This window comes from Rhea pennata, chromosome 2, assembly GCF_028389875.1.
Source record: "Rhea pennata isolate bPtePen1 chromosome 2, bPtePen1.pri, whole genome shotgun sequence".
Taxonomy (NCBI): domain Eukaryota; kingdom Metazoa; phylum Chordata; class Aves; order Rheiformes; family Rheidae; genus Rhea; species Rhea pennata.
Window position 1 is genome coordinate 94,517,242 of NC_084664.1, and position 17,101 is coordinate 94,534,342.

At 43.3% G+C, this 17,101-nt stretch overlaps 1 protein-coding gene across 1 annotated transcript in view; it reads left to right on the plus strand.

Moving 5' to 3' along the window:
• The window catches only part of GMPR (guanosine monophosphate reductase), a 44,001-nt gene that overhangs the window by 15,620 nt on the left and 11,280 nt on the right, over positions 1-17,101 (plus strand). The window contains exons 6-8 of the mRNA XM_062569930.1: positions 147-253; positions 7,195-7,237; positions 13,545-13,704. Of these exons, the coding sequence (XP_062425914.1) occupies positions 147-253; positions 7,195-7,237; positions 13,545-13,704 (310 nt within the window). The remainder of the gene's footprint in view (positions 1-146; positions 254-7,194; positions 7,238-13,544; positions 13,705-17,101) is intronic.

Consider the following 17,101-nt stretch of genomic DNA (forward strand, 5'->3'; position numbering starts at 1 on the left):
AGCTGACATTTGCAATAGAGACTTCTTGTGGGGGGTGGGGAGGGAAATAATGCAGATTGAAACAGGTTTTCCACAAGAAAAATAAAATAATCTGTTTTTTTTTCTGCCAGCCTAACTGACTATGGTTTTTTTTCATTCTTGTCTAGGCTCTGTGTGCACCACTCGTATTAAGACAGGTGTGGGCTATCCACAGCTCAGTGCTGTTATTGAGTGTGCAGACTCAGCGCATGGCTTGAAAGGACATATCATCTCTGTAAGTAATTATGATCTACTCTCAAGATTCACACTGCGCAAATTGTTGTGGAACAGGAGAATCAAACAGTCCCGTGCCCTCTGCATGTTAAAGGTTATCCTTCTGTCATCTCCAGGTGACCCCTAGAGTAGCTCCTAGGTAGTCAAGGGAGATTTAAAGAATAACCCACTCCCCCTACGTAAATAGAGGAATATAAATATTTAAAAAGACTTGGGCACCTCACTCTTATTTGTGCCTTTGGAAAGCTGCTTCTTAGCCCTTGAACAGAGCAGAGTAAATTGCTGTGTGAACAGAATAAGAAGCATGATAGTGTTTTTGTGCCAAGGTAGACAGTACTTCCTATGAGAGATTTCTGAAAAATGAGTGAAAGTTAAGTGTGGCTTCCCTCAGAGAGTGGAACTGAAGGACAGGACAGGCGGTAGAGGGGAGTACAAGGTAAAATGATATGTGCCTACCTCTCTACTGGTAGCTGAATGAATTCAGGTGATATCCTGAAAGAGTGCTCTCTACAGAATTAGGAGTGTTAGCGAGGTGGCTCTTTTGAGCACAGCTGGCATACAAGCAGCTGCTGTTCTCACACAGCTCTGGGAAAATAATGAGCCTATGGAAAAAAGAGGGTATATGTTTATTTCTGCTAATGTCAACTTCCAGTCCATCAGGAAGGCCAAGCTTATCTCATACAGGAAGTAGATCTGTAATGCATGACCTCAGACCAAGCTAGACCACAACCTATGTCACCCAAAGGTCCTGTGTGCTTACACGTGCCCAGCTGGCCTGTGTACCACCACTGACATTTGTGCAGTTGGTCTGCAGGCTCGTTGTAAGGCAGCCAGAGATTGGGAAGGCACAGAGGCTGTCCAGTGTACCATGCTCACAGCTGCTCTCACAGCCAGAAGGTCTCCCACTGTGGCTCTAGGAGAGTTCACACACTAAATTTTAGATCTGCTGCCAAGTGACATCGCTGGAAGGTTCTGATTTGTTCAACCCAGCTGTGATGTGGTATCCTTGTAAGGAAGTGTGTGTGTTGTAGAGGAAGGAGGGAAGAGGAGAAAAAATGACTGGGGGAAAGCAAAAGGATATAAAATGTTCTGAAAGGAAAGGGTCTGACTTTACTTCTTGGAACTATGGGTATAATTGATCGGGGAAGTATGTATTACAGTCAGATCTCTCTTGCTCTTTATTGTTCATACATATGTATTCCCTTCTCTTCCTGATTCCACTCTATGAAATTTGCAGAAAAAAAATAAAATCAGTCTGTGTTTTTATTGCTTGGGGAGTATGATGAATGTTTATGCCTGTAGCAAACAGTAAAACGTGTGCAGTACAGCATGAAAGACCTACTTGTTACTGTGAAGGTTGATAGATGCCATCCTAGCAGTGACTGAGAGACACATCCTGGTTTTACAATAAGCATTTTTCTGCTAGCAACTTTCAGAAGAATGTTACTGCCCTATTTCCCAAGAAAACAAGTAGCTGTCTGCCTGTCTGCCAGTGGCCCTAGATGTTAGAGGGGGAAATAAGACTGATAGGTATTATGATCCTACAGTGAGCCTGGGCCTCTGTGGGGCTCCATCTGATATTTGAGCCCATTTCCTTGAAGTGTCAGGAGCTGAGATATACAGAGTTCTGCAGCTTTACTTGGCAGCTAAGAGGCAATGGTCAGACAACCAGTCAGCATATGTGTACCAAACATATTGGCTGGCCCATGTTAGCACCCCAATGAATAACCTTCAGGTTAATCACAATACCTATTTTCTCTTGCCCAGCCAGCACATCAAGAGGGATAGCTAGACAGGCCACATGAAGGTGGGTGTCACAGTGGCCAGCCTAAGGGAAACCCACAATTCTACTGCAGTTCTAAAATACCTAGGATCATAGGAAAGCAGGTTTCATTAAGTCTTCTGCTCACAGATGCAGTAGTTTGGGTCTTTTTTTAATGCAGGTGGGTCAGAAACTGGAAATAGATCAGTATTTCCCCCTGCCTAGGGCATCACACCCAAGGTTTTTGAGGGGCGTCAGATCCAATGCTGCTCATACCTCTTGGAGAGTAAGCGAAAAAACCCTGCCATGCCTTTTCCATGACTTGGGTCTATCACCCTGAAATTACTGGAGAGATTACAGTTTCTGAGAAGGTAATGCTGAAGAGGAGTTGCTTTCCATGCTCATTCCAAGGAGAGTTGCCTTTGCACAGAAATTATTGAAGTGGAGCTGTTTGGGAGGATAGAAAGGAACTATTTACAAGCATTTTACTACTTTGATTTCAGGGACATTACAGTACAACTGAGGTCAGAAGAGCGCTTAGATCACAGTTGTGACCAATGAAACTGTGAGATTCCATGTTTACAAATCCTTTAATTTATCTCAAGCTTGAAAATGCTCTCTTAAATGACTTTCAAATGCAGCTTTTGTTGAGGCTGCTTACTCTGAACACTTTAATTATGTGCTTCCCAACTCTTGAACTGTTACCATTAAGAAAGTTGAATTTAGTAGGTAGGTTTTTTGATAATATGCTGTTGAGCTCCATCCCGATCACATCTATGCATTTATCTGTGCAGTATATTACTGAATGTTTTGCAACTTCTGCTCACAGAAAATGGCTTTCCAATCCTGTGTTCCTTCTATCGCTTACCCACAAAAAGATAAAGGATAGCTTTTTTGATTTGGGGAAAAAAATAGAGTGAATCAGGGAACTGCCTTTTCATCTTGGTGGTGCGTTAGTTTCCTGCAAGTGTAACCTTTTTGTTGGAAAGCAGTTTGAAACCCCTGCAGCATGGGTCTTGATCCTGGACACACATCTCTAAGACAGTGTGTATTTAAACTGTTGAAAAATTAGATGATTCTGTGCTGTTCCTCCTGTGCTTTGGGGATGGATCAGTTGCTGACTTGCCTAGGTTGTCAGTCTGAGTGAGCCCACACCTAACAAACCTCTATCCATTCCAGGAGGAGTATAGAAGTGCAATTTAATACATATCTACTCAGCATCTGGGCCAAGAGAATTATGTTCAGCTGTAAGTGGGGTCTCTTACAACACTGCAGCTCAACTCTCACAGAGACTAGAGCAAGGCTGAGGATCTTTTGCTGGAATTCTGCAGCAAATTGGCATTGGAGTGTTGATTGGGAAGAAAAGCATGACCTTTTGATCATTGCCAGAGCTCTGGCAAGGGTAGTAAAAGAGAGAGATACATTTCTAAGGGGAGACACTAAATGGGAGCAAACATAAGTATGTAATTATTGAGGGTACGGGCAATAAGTAAACATAGCATCCCTCCAAATGCCTTGCAACTGCCATTCTTAGGTAGGTTCAGAAAAGGACATGCTGCGCCTGAGCCAAAGGAGGTCTTTCCAAGCAGAGTATAACCACAGTCATCTACATTGATTAGGTGGGAGAAAGCATGTCCAGCAGGTTTTGTTATATTGCTGTCGAAGGATGGATATTGAAGGCAGGCAGGATGTGAAAGGACTCAAAGCCTACGAGCTATCTTCATAATTTATGAGCAAAATCTGTTGATTATAGCTGATGATGTGATACAGGTGCTTTGGAGTGCTTTCTCGTATCTTCTGTCTCATCTGGTGCCTTTATCGAGTTGCTCCTCTTTCAGTTATCTCCTCATAACTTATATATGAGAGGAAATAAGTCCCACTCCTAGAATGAGACAGTGACAGTGCTGAGAACAGTACAGGCACTGTGAGAAATACAGCAGACTTGAGGGCTGTTCTCCAGTAGCTCTGCTAGGATGGCAGCACACTGGCAGTTTAAGCATATTTGCATTTCTGAAGTGATTACATGTGATTTTTGGAGCTGATACGTTAACTAAAAAGATGACAATTTTTAGGCAGACATGGTAGGCCAAGTGAGTGCCTGATGTCTCTCTAGAGTCATTCATATAGTGAAGAGGGAGGTGAAATTGCCCCTGTTACTTTTCTCATGCTAAACTATCTCTAAGACTCGAAGCTTACCTCAGGAATGAGTATTTCATAACTCAGTGAAAGAAGAGAGGAAACTCTGCCTTAGGTAAAGCACCATTTCTTTCCTCTGCTACATTGTACTGGAGTGAATAGTCTCCATTTTCATTCTTCTGACTCCATTGGCCTTGAGAAAGTGCAACAGTGAGTTACAGAGAAGAGGCCATTTAGCAGGAGAGCTCTTTCAGAAACACCTTACTTGAGATAAAGTTTCTGTTTCTTGTAGGTCAGACAACTCCTCTCCTGCGTAGAGAGGCAGTCACGTATCCTAGTAAGCCAGCAATGTGGAGAATGGAAGGCAGTCTTGCACGTGTCCTCTCACATTTGGCCAACATCTGACAGAGATCCCTGTTTCCCCTTCACCCTGCCCAAGAGAGGGGCGTTCTCTGTGAAGGATGACTTAGGGTTTCTTCACTCAGCTACTGCCATACCATCGCTGCCTTCACACAGCACACTTTCCACGTAGGAAATATGCCCAGTTTATGTGCTTCATAATAGAAGCACCATATGTATTATTTCTACTACTGTATTTGCCACATGCTTTATATAACTTCTGCATAACAAACAGCTATCTGCTGATTCTGTCAGAAAGCCTGGTTATACTGTTTATTAGAAAGGTTACTTGAAACTTACAAATTAGAATTTATAAAATTATTATAAATTGCAATTCAAACTAGTTTTTCATCCTATATTGCTTTTCCTCAGGCTAAATTTTGCTATTGCAAAATGGTTCATCTGTTCTGAGAACAAGACTGGGGAAAATCACATTGTTTTACCCGTGTTAAAATAATACTGTTGCTTGGAAAGCTGTTTTCCTTTCTCCTTCCCCTAAGCACCTAGTTGTATGAGTTGTGTCCTCTGCAGACCTCATGGAAACACTTTCCAGGCAGGCTACTCCAGAAGAATCCCAGTTCTCTTGTGTTCACGGGGGATTTGTGCAGATAAAAGACCCAGTGGCTTAGAGGCAGAGCCTGAGCTTACAGCAAGCCCCACGGCTATAGCCCCAGTGGTTCATTTCGAGTCCAGACTCAGGCCCCTGTTGGGAGCAGCTGGCCTGCAAGGGGAAGCTTCCCAAATTGAATGCAGAGGCAGAGTCTTATTTTCTGAATGGATTGCTTGATTTCTCGCATGTGATGAAGTGTTTCAATGCATATATGTCTATTATTTACCATCTTCCGCCATAATTTTTTATTATGTCCCCTTTTTGTTTCTGTAAAACGGTGTCATTAAATTTACCCATTTTAGCAAAGTAAGTGGAGATAGCTACAAAGAGAGCACTGTGAATCATCATCGTTGGTTCCTTTTATCTTAAATGGTAACTCATGAGCTTTTGGAAGTCTCTTAATCTGTTCAGCATTTTGTAATTTGGTGACATTCTAAGTGATTTTTTTTTTAAAGCTGATGACTAATGATTGCACAGTAAGGCCTGGATCCTCATAATACTTCTGGAGGTATAAAGCCTCCATCACCCCTACTACTGGGATAATTATAAAAGTCAGATACTGAGCCACCCGATGAGAATAGACTATAATCCATCTACCAGAGAGCATCCATTGCTAGACTGTCCTCAGCCAGGCTGTAAGATTTGGGCAAACTCCTGACACAATGGTTTGAAGATTATTAGACCCCTTTCTCTAACTCTGCTTTTCCTCCTCCCAGCACATGTACACACACTTTCACCCTCCTCCGGGCTCTGACAAGCTTGTCAGAGGGAGAGAATTGCACAAGCAGAGCCCTTGACTGGTGAGAGAGATTCAGCTGTCAGCCCTGCATTCCTTTCTGGAACTGACAGCAAGAATGTCTAGCTCAACAAAAGGCATAATGTGCTCAAGGTTATCAGCAAATGGAATAAAAGCCTTTAAATGTCTACCAGATGTGGTTTCCAGTGGATAGCCTTTGAATAGCCACTCATTTTTGGATCCATCTGCTCAGGTTGTTTCTGAGTCCTTTGTGTGCACAGTGAGGTTCTCGCACGCAGCCCTGCTGCCAACTACCTGACCAAGTCTGTTCTAAAATGGATGATAGTGGTGGGGGTCTAGCTGTGCTCAGCCACTGGTCATGTGCAGGTACACATTTCTGCCCACAGAGAGGTGAAACGAAATGAAGTAACCAGTCTGGGGAGCAGCTTCAAAAGCAGGAAACCTACTAGCACTCTGCCAAGGACCCTGCTCCTCAAAGGAGCGGGGAGCTCTCATGACAGTGACCGTGTAGGAAAGTGGTCAGTATCTTTTATCTGATGCTTAGACATTTACAAGACCTGAAGAACCATAAGCACTCTGAAACGTGTCTTTCCTTTTTCACAGCCCTGTCGCACCTATGTAGCTTCTCTTCTGCCCAGCCAGCAACCCCTCACCCACCTCTGCTTTGCTCTGCACCAAAACTGGAACACACAGGTCTAAAATGCTAAAGAACTGAAGTGATGTTTCTCTTCCAAACCCATAGAAAACAGTGAGGAGTAGAAGAGATTCATTTTCACTTACCAAAGATTAGATTAATCAACTCACTTAAAGATTATCAGATGAAAATCCAACATATCTCATGGCATATTTCCCCATCCGTCCCACTGTGTCCTTTTTATGTATTATTGTAAACTGTTGAGAAAGTTACTTTAAATGTCTTTGGTGGTTTATGGTAGGGGTTTATTGTACCTCTGCATCACATAGCCCTTCATTAAAATGTCAGGAAATGACTCAGATTATCAGAGGAGATTTTGCTTTCCAGTTTCTGAGATTTAGGGAGTTGCATTGCTGATGTTACCTGGGGTATTATCAATGGACTATATGGTAAATAAACCTTATTAAGAAAAGCAATGGAAAAAATATTATGGGTTTTCCTAAAAACCTCTGCCAAGATGCTAAATACTAACCATCGCGGTCAGCTCGTGCAGTGCTGGTCTTGAGGAGGGGCCATTCTGCTGCAGGTTGCAAGTGCTCACTGGCTGAGACTGCTGTCAACTGTCTTCTCTTCTCTTTATGCAGGATGGAGGATGCAGCTGCCCAGGAGATGTCGCCAAAGCATTTGGTAAGGACAAAGGGCTACGGTTTTTCCCAATGTAAGTCCAGCGCAGTCAGCAGTGATGCAGGAGTCAATCTGACCCTGAATGTGTAATCAGCAATAGGTTACATTTGTCCCTGTGGTTGACTCCACTGAAATTAATACACCAAATATAAATTTGCTCTTTGTCTGATTTACACAGTCCAAATTCTACAGAGCAAGATCATACCCTGGTCGAAGTCCTATTTAGAAATTATCTGCCAGGTGTGCATGAGGCAGGCTTTCTGATATAACCACTGGGACAGTGGTACAAAGAAAACTGATAAGGATTTCTTCTGAGTAGGGTTCAAGGATGACTACAGCATTGCTAGATCTGGCTGACCTGGGCCTTGAATGGACAAAGAGATGGTGTAATATGTGTTGGACACAGTAACAAAGCAAAAAGGCAAGACAGATCCCAAGGAATGTTCTTGGGATCAGCTATCGACTTAAAGAGCTACCATTTTGTTTATGCTGTATCCCCCAGAATTGAGCAGATGTCTAAAACATCCAAGTTAATAATTAACAGATTTGCTCTCCTGCCAATAGCTTTAGTAACTTGCACTAGCTTTTACTGATAGAGCAGAGCAGTTAATCTGTGAGTATTTTCTGCTGGGCAGAGTATTTTCCGCTGGGCATGAAAGTTACATCAGTTGGGGAGGAGGGAGGTTAGGGTTGTCACTTAGCCATAACCCTGTTCCTCCTCTGTATGTCAATCAATGACTGAATGCACTCAGCACTGGGCTGGCAGGATATTTAAAGACATTCTCCTTTCCCCCAAAACACCAATCCATTTGGAGATGTCTCAGTGTGCTTGGAATACAGTAAGACAGCACAGCCTGACATTGGTATTTCAGGGTGATACGATAGAAGAGATGTTGCATTATGATAAAGCACATTTGCTTGGCAGGAAGCTTTGCAAGGCTGGAAAGCAGGGACAGGCCCAAACTAAGATGATGGCTGTGCCAACAAAAACTTTCCTCCTGGAAAGGTTGAAACCAAAATCTATCTTCTGAGTTTGCAGACAGCTCCTGTTTTCAGACGGGTCAGATGACAAAAAAGAATGAGAGAATTTTAAGCACAGCTCTGGGATGATTGCTACCAGCAAGAAATCTACTCTCTCCTCAGGTTTCACAGGACCCGCAGGTTACTCAGTGGGTGAGGTGAAGTAGAGAGACATACTTTCAGATGGGTGATTCTTACATAGCTGACACGAGCACCCGCCCTTTCCAACAACAAGATTATATTAAAAAAAAAAAATCCAACCTCTCCTCACCCCATCCCACCCTGACATCATGCTGCTTGTGCTGAGGCCTTTGATCTGCCTGGCTTTCTCTGGCTCACTGGCTTCTCCCAGTTGTTGCCAGAGTTGTCATTGGACTGTTGCAGCTGGGATTATGGCCTTGCTGCATTCCAGGCTGCTGCGGCAGAAACCTGGCCAGTGGAAAAGGTCTTATTTCAACAAGAGCATTTCCAGAATTTAAAATAACAGTAAACAACTTCAAAGTCTTTAAATTGTTTTCCTTTGCAATGTTTATAGCAAGTCTGATGGGTCGGTTTAATCTTTTTGGGCTACACTGAGGACCTGTGGAAGGGCAGATTCAGGCCCTCATCTCCCTAGCATAGGAGTGTTGGGAAAAAGCTAAGATTTATATAGGCAGCAGTCCTACACTGACAGTAGATCAGAGAGTATAGTCTAAGCTGTGTGTCGCAGGTATGGGGTTGGAACTAAAAGAGATTACCTTGAGGCAATAGACTTACCATGTGTGGTTACATGTATTGAGATAGCCAGTCTTTGGAAACCTGACTGGATAGAGCAAGGTATGCCATCCCAGATGGATGGCAGAATAAACCTCCAGATAACATTATCAGTGTTTATTGAATGCTGTTGAGGTGATTGGCTGTGTGAGATATGCAAAAGATAGCCATCATGCCATCATTTACAAGCCAAAGCCCTGATCCTAGCACTGAATCATGCTGAGAGCTTCGTGGGGGAGAGGAGTTGCATAAATATATTGGATATCAGGGACTGAAGGCTAAAGGACATAGACACACCATTTTACCTGGAGATGGAGACCTGGGCAAGGCATGGCGAAGACCTGAAGAAGGTTTTCGTTTTACATGTGATTATACCATCTCTTTTTGGTTGACCATTGTTAAAAGTCTGCATGAAAGGCATGTTAAGGGGTTCACTACAAAGCAGTGATAAGGTAGTCATTTGGATCATGACTACCTTAAAAAAATAGGAGGTTCCAGATGTGAAAGCTGGCAGTGAAAAAGATGTGACAGGAGGAGAAAAGTTAGCATCAGGAGGGGTTGCAGGGTAGAATAAATTGAGTGCAACTGAAGAGCTATGAAGAACCTTGAAGAAGGTGCTGAGAAGCGTTACATGTGAAAGATGAGGCTCAGCTATTGACTGGTGTCAACAATCAGAGGTAGACTGGGCATGCTCACAGAGGGGAAACAAGGCAGAAGACTAGCAGAGAAAAGCAGACATCATAATAGAGAAACACTAAAATTGAGGGGCAAAATCCTATGAGTTACAGATATTTTGGAAGAGACTGTTGGGGCAAAATGCTGTGAGTTAGATATTTTGGAAGAGACTGTTGGAATGGGAACATCTGGATTTGGGAAACTGAAGATGACATTGCCATTGGGCATTGGAGATGATAATGGAAAAACTATACATCGATCAGGAAGGAAAGAGGTATTCTGATACGGGAGTGAAAGAGAGCACATGAAGAACTTTGTGTGGGCCTCCTAGATGGTTCACATAACTTCACCCTTGAAAAGGCTGATAACATGAATACACTTCTCAGAGTGCCCCAGAGAGGACTACTGTCTACATTTTTAAAGATGACAAGTCAGAGCACATAGAGACAGTTGCCTGAGGTCACATATATTTGTGTGACACAGACAGGAACAGAATGTGCCTTTGAATCCTGCGCCAGCATCTTAAACACATTACTGCTGTTCATTATAGCAGTGGTGAGAACAGATACAAGAGCAGGGAAGGAAAAGGAAGGAAAAGACAGATAGAAAAGTCATCTGGGATCATACACGGGTTCCAAAACATACCTGACAGATCATAGTGGTTTCGTGCCTTTTTTCATAGCTGTGTGTGTACACCTACTGATGCAAAGGTTCATCGGCTTGGGCAGAGCACAGGTGAATGTTGCATCTAGAGCCTGTAGGAGTCCGGGCACAATTACACTGCATCTGCCTGGAGGGGTGCCAAAGCTAACTCCAGCCAGCTGTGTGTGGAGTCAGTCTGGTTATCTGCATCTTGTATTATCAGGCACACAAAAGACACCTAAGGGATTCCAAGCAGAGCCAGTGAACATGTTTGAGTGCTACAAGACTGGGCTGGCTTCAGCACACATGTTCTGCAAAGACTTGAAAGAAGTGAGATGTCAATGGGCAAAACTAGGACAGGTCCAGTGCAGGGCTGTATTGGGGCATGCTTCCCAGCATCAGAGCATGGGAAGCACAGTGTAGCAATGTGTTTAGGCTTTTAGTTGAAATAGGCCGAGTCTAGTGGACTCCAGGTAAGCTACTGAGACACCTGTATGCAGTATACTCCAACACATTCCGTTACCTGATGAGGGTTGTTACCAGGTGTTCTCTACTACCTTAAATGATGGTATGCTACCTGTACCTGAAAATGAAAAGTACAGCTAGGTGTTGCAAGTGTCACCAGTGCTTCTGGTCAGTATAGAAAAGTATACATAAGAAGGAAAGAACAGGTTAAAAACTGCCGCCTCCTCACTGAAGATTAACAGGTACAAAAGCAGTGGAACAGATTCGAAACTTTCAGACATCATTGCAATACTGAAGCAGGGTGGAAAGTTCTGAAGAGCACTGGAAAAAATATATTTTATATGGGTTTGTCATTCCTGAGCTGCAGGGCAGTAAGTGTGTCATTCCAATGTTTAGAAGTTCTGCCTAGTGTGAAGCACAGCTCTGGGCTATATTTGTTGAAACCTGGCTCCTCTCTCCTGAAAAAAATTAAATTACGTTGCAGTTTGAAAATGTTGCTCAAGTTGGAAGAGTTTCAATCCTGTAATTCAAACATACTTGCTTTCCTCCCAAAATACACAATCAAAAGAAAAATAATAGATACCTAAGTGTGCATGAATCAGAATTCTGTGATTCCGAAGTGTAAATTTTGTTTGCATCTAAGAAGAGATTGTGATAGTTCGGCACTAATTATTTGGAGGCTAGGGAACCTACCACCAGGAACAGACTTAGGACTGAGGAGCATGGGGATGGTTTTGGCAAGGCATTGAGTCCAGAGTGTCCTTTGGTAGGCCTTTAACTTGTTTCAGGACCCACTTTGAAACATGGACTCCCAGACCTCTCCCACCTTCCCCATGTTGTTTTCATCCACTTATGAGGCAGCCATCAACTAGATTTCCCAGGTTACTTACTTTCTGTGAAACTGGAGCAAGATCATGCTAGGCAGGAACAGGAGTGCCCCCACCAGTAACTGGGAGTATCTTAAAGGATGAGCATTCACTTCATTTTTGTATGTTAGTATAGTATCAGATGTGATTCAAATTGAGGCTTTAAGTCTCCTGGACATGTGGAGTGAGAACTCTTGAAATATCTTCAGGTAGCTGGCAGGATAGGACAACTGAATGGGTGCCTGCCTGTAATACTGCATGTGATGTGCTCAGCAGTTTAGCAGAAATGTTGGTTTTAATATCCCTTTTTTGTGGACATACTGTTTCTTTCAAACACCAAATAGGCAAAAGGAGGTGAGGACAGAGAAGAGCCGCTGGGTTCTCTGTTCCCAGGCATTGCTGCTGTGTCTGCCCTTTGGGGAAGGGCAGGACGAGGGAGCTGGCTTTTAGAAGTCAGCGCACACTCTGCAGTTGACATGAGATCAAAAATATTCTGAGATCAAAATACTACCAAATTCAGGTTTTTCTTCAGAGCTTTTAAACAAATAGCAGAAACTGTGCAGAGTTGGTAGTGATTTCACTTACCGTTCAGATCTCAGGGTCCAGTGCTTTTGTTTGGTTAGTGACAGAGATGAGTGAGTCCTAAATGTCAGACTTGCCTAGACTGGGATCTCCCCAGAGTTTAAATGGGGTTTGAACATGTTTAGAACAGGTTAGTTCAGGCTAATCTGCTTTCTATGAAGTGAGGTTTATAGCCCTGTTCTTTTGCCAGTTCTGGGAAGAAGTTGAGCAGAAGGGCCTGTTCTGACACATACACATAGAAGAAGCTATCAATTTGGACACGAAAATACTTTGTTTCAGGGGTGAAACTGCAAGCTCAGAGAAGAGTCAAAGTCAAATCTGTTTTCACATATATATGTATATGTACATATATGTGTGTATGTGTGTATGTTTTCGTATTTCCTAAGTCCTCTGCACTTAATTTTTCCAAGAAAGGCTGGATATGCTGAGATGTCACAGTAAGAGCAGCTCGGTGCAAAATTCCAGCCCAGCTGGAAATACTGGAAATAACAGTAGAAACGAAGAGCGTTTCCCAAAACGTTCTCCCTGATCTTATTCTCAGTGGGATTGAGCTCATGAGTTGCAAACCCAGGGGAGATGGTCAGACTGGACAGGCATCCAGCATATTTGAGTGTTCAATATTGTTATTTAGTACCTAGATCACTGTAGTATTTAGGAGCTGTAGTGATCAGTCAGGCCACTCCTCTGATGCATGCTCTGTACCACATCTCCATCCAGAGCATTTGTGAGGGATTATCCTGTGCTATGCTGAACGCCTGTGTGCTTGGCAGGATTGAAAAATCCATCATGTAATTTAAAAATATGCTTGGTTTTTTGTCAGTATTGGAGTACATTCAGGGGTACACTTCCTTTCAGGGTTCATTTCTACATACATTTTGTAGCCTGGAAACTTTTGAAGGAGAAGTTGTCCTCTTGTTTGTACAGCATCAAGCCTAACAGGTCTTACCCCTGTGATCAGGACTTCTAAGTACTGCTGTCACTGTCGGAGTTAATAAAGGTATTTCTGTGAATTAAAGGGTTGAAACTGAACTTGAAACTTTTACAGAGTGTAGAGTAGAATAATGAATTACATCTTCAATATAACAACAGGAAAGAATTCTTCCCATTTGAAATATCAGGGGAATATAATTTGGCATGTCTCAGTTCTTCAGTAAAGCATTTCTTCCAAGTTTACTGCATCCACTGCAGGAGAGGACTTGTATACTGAAGTATTTAGGACTGGCTGTTGTTTTTGGAGGCCATTGTGTTCTTGCTTTGTCTTACACCCTCTTCTCCCCTCCTTATCTGTCACTCTGTAATGATCACAGGAGCTGGTGCTGACTTTGTCATGCTTGGAGGAATGTTTGCAGGCCATGACCAGTGCGCTGGAGAGATTATGGAAAAAAATGGCAAGAAGGTGAAGCTCTTCTACGGGATGAGCTCCGATACAGCCATGAAGAAGTATGCGGGAGGGGTTGCTGAATACAGGTATGAATCCATACAGGAGCAATTGCAGCAAGCCATTCAGTAACTTACGGAGCCGAATTTTGCAAATAGCATCTATTGCAAACAGTCTCATGCCTGTATTCTCATCTAAAAAGTATTAACAAGCAGTTATGGCAGTAAATCTGAAGGAAGGATGCCATCAAAGGGGAGGCTGGCAAAAGGAGCTGAGTTGGATAGCCAGGAGCAGACATGTTTACTCGCTTGCAGCCAGCCCAGAATGCTGTCCTTGCAACATTTGCCACAGGATGTGGGAAACAGTCACTGTTCTGACTTCTAGGTCTCTCAGGCTGTGTATGGAACAAGGCACACCTAGCTGCAGTTCCTGGCCTTCCCCAGATTAAGTATCCTGTTGGTGGATGGGCTACCATTTGGCCCACATACTCCCTTCTGTTTGCAAAGAGTGGGTGCTTGGTGAATCAGGAAAGTGCAGCTGGGGTTTCCCCCAGTATGGAGTTCAGTTACTGTTGTAACACTAGTGAGGGCATAGGACCTCAAAAGCACTCTCAGTCCCAGGCAATACCTCTGGGACCCAGGCTTGGATTTACTGGGCAGTCTTTTGGGGCAGCAGAAGCCTACTATACAGATCTCCCACCTCTTTCTAGCTAACAGAGCAGCAGAGTAACTATTACCTCTTCTCTGCAAATCATGCAGCATGTGGGAACTTGGGTTTTCAGCTAAATCCTCAGAGACAACCTTCAGGAAGGCAAAGAAGATGATCTTAGCAAAGGCATCTCTTGTCCATTGCTATTTTACTCCTGAAAGCATTGGAGAATTTCAGATTTTTGAAAAAGCAGCCAACTGTGGAAAAGTTCCCTGAGTTTCTTCTCTCTTTACAAGTGGCTGATAGGATCACTGCTGTTAAACTATGTGGGTGTTCCATACTTTGGCAGAGGATGTTTTCCATCTCCCATCATGCGCTGGCTTAGTGAGGTATCCTTTTGATTCTGCTGTTCCTCTGGGCCAGATTCAGGCTCTGGTCCTATCTGATAAACTACTGTCTGTAAGGATCTTGGAGCAAGTGGTACTACCTGTTGTTCCAGATATTCAGGACATTCATTTTTTTTCCAAGACGTCCAGCTGCTACAAGGGGCAAGAGTTGCAGCACCCCTGAAGGTGAAAGTGGAGACTATAATGCAGGTCCCTTGAAACAAAATGGGATTTACAAAACAAAATAGAGTTCACATTTTGACACAGCGATATGCTGATAGAACCATGGCCAAGAAGCAGACTCTTCCTGACTTTGTGCTAGGTAGAAAGCATCTTGCGTGCTGCCTCCTTCCCCACCTAACCTGACACTGACTGCTCTGAGGACTTTTGTCTGATAGTTCTGAAGCATTACAATGTACCCTAAAAATGTACCTCATATTCACAAAATGGTAAGATACGACGTGTTGGTCTAAATTGGCCAAGCTAGTTGTTATGCACTATGAAATTTCAATAATAATGGAGACTAAGGAATGTTAGTGGTAGGCATTATACAGGAGAGACACAGAAGTCATTAGCATTCCTTGTGTGACAGAAAACCCAGTCTCATTAAAAGAGAAGTCCATATGAAGATTGGAGAACAGAGAGCTTATGAACTCTGCAGTTTTCTGATAGTCTGTCCCTACTATACGGAGTCTGGTTCAGTACAACTTTGTGAGGAACACTGAGGCAGAGGAAGATAACAGTAGGCCATAGAGATGAGGGATGATAGTAAAGTGTTTTGCAAGGCAAAAATGCATGTGTTGAGTTTTGGCATTTGCTTTTGCAAAAAAAAAAAATATATATATATATATTTCTTAACAAGTAAAAAAATAATACAGTAAATACTGTAGCTTGAGGAGAACATGTGTATCCTGGCAGATTCTCAAGCCAAGATTTTTCTGCCTCTAATAGGATGAGAAGGGAAAAGGAATACCTTTACATTCTGCATGGGGTAGACTTAGATGTCTTTCCAGAGTGCAGCATACCCTTTCTACTTGACCTGAGCCCACACATCTCTTTCATGGGCCCTGATCAGAAGCTAATGAGCAGCGAGCAAGGGAGATTTTTAATCTCATGTTAGCTGTGTTTTTATCATGTTAAAAGCACTCCTATCTGCAGGATATCTAGCTACACTGAGGCCAGTCAGTGGATTGCTTAGGGGACCAGCTCCTGTGGCTGGGTCTCCACCTGGTTGTCCTGCAAGGCAGTTTTGGCACAGCAGGAACTCAGTGGCACTGAGGCTCAGTGTCCTTTCTCTTCCAAGCACAACCGTTCCTTTACAGAAGAAAGGGCTGCAGAAAAGCCTGTCTGTGTCTGGGACAAGATAAAATGATGCACCAGAAAGGCTTCCTGCATGCCTCTGAGCTTTGTTCACTCTGGGCTCATCTGCCAGTCCCCAGAAACAGTCGACTTTTTTTTTTGGTTCCTCCTCTCTCCCCCAGCACATCTGGTTGGCATCAAAGCCTCTGAACGATTGGTCTGAGTGGATGGCATGAGTAATTATATTACAGTTTAAAAGTGGCAACTGCCAGTTACACGAAGGTGCTGGTAGCCTTTTATCTGAGCTAGGATAACTCGCTCTCCTTTGCTACCCTGTGTTTGTATCAGCAACTGGAGTGTGGGAAAGGCCTGATGCTGTTAGGGTGCGTAGTTTATGACTGTTCCTTTGGGAGAATGCAGTGCAGCCCAGACAAGCTGCGTGGATCTCAGGGCAACATAGTCACTTAGTGCCCAGCCACTACAGAGTAGGTGAAAGTTGCAGGAAAAGTTTGAGAAACCTTCCTGTAGCAGTGGGCCAAAGGACTGAGGCAGCTGTAAACTCTGCTCCACATAGTTAGGTGTGCCTGTAATCTGGAAGCAAGATTCTCCCTAACAGGAATTTTCCCTAACAGGAGAATTTACTGGTTCCCCCATAAAAGTGAGACAAAGTGCAATTACTGTCTATGTCTTGTAGGAGTAAAGGATGTACAGAAAAGTGCTGTATTTGGTTCAGTCTGGATGCTTTAAATCCCTCATGGACACTGCTACTTATATTCTGCTGTATTTTGTTTTGCATGCTGATTTAAAGGAGTCCTTTGGGGATAAAGGTCTTAAACCTACCCAGCAACGAGGGAGCAGCAGCACAATCTGAGATTTTAAGTCTCTTTCAAGATGTTACTTGTTTATTCCACTGACAGGTAATATAATAGGAGTTCCCCCAGTCTGCTGTTTGCTCCAACCATCTACTCTGTAAGACTTGGCTGTTAATTGTGAAGGGGCTGATGCTCAACTTGTCTTTGCTGTAGCCACTATTCAGGGTTTTCTAACCACACAAGCATTGGTCTTGCTTGGTCTGCCTCAGCATGATGGATATGTAGTTTAAAAATAGCAATTGTTGGGTTATCCAGCGCTGTAGGTATACAGGGCACTGAAG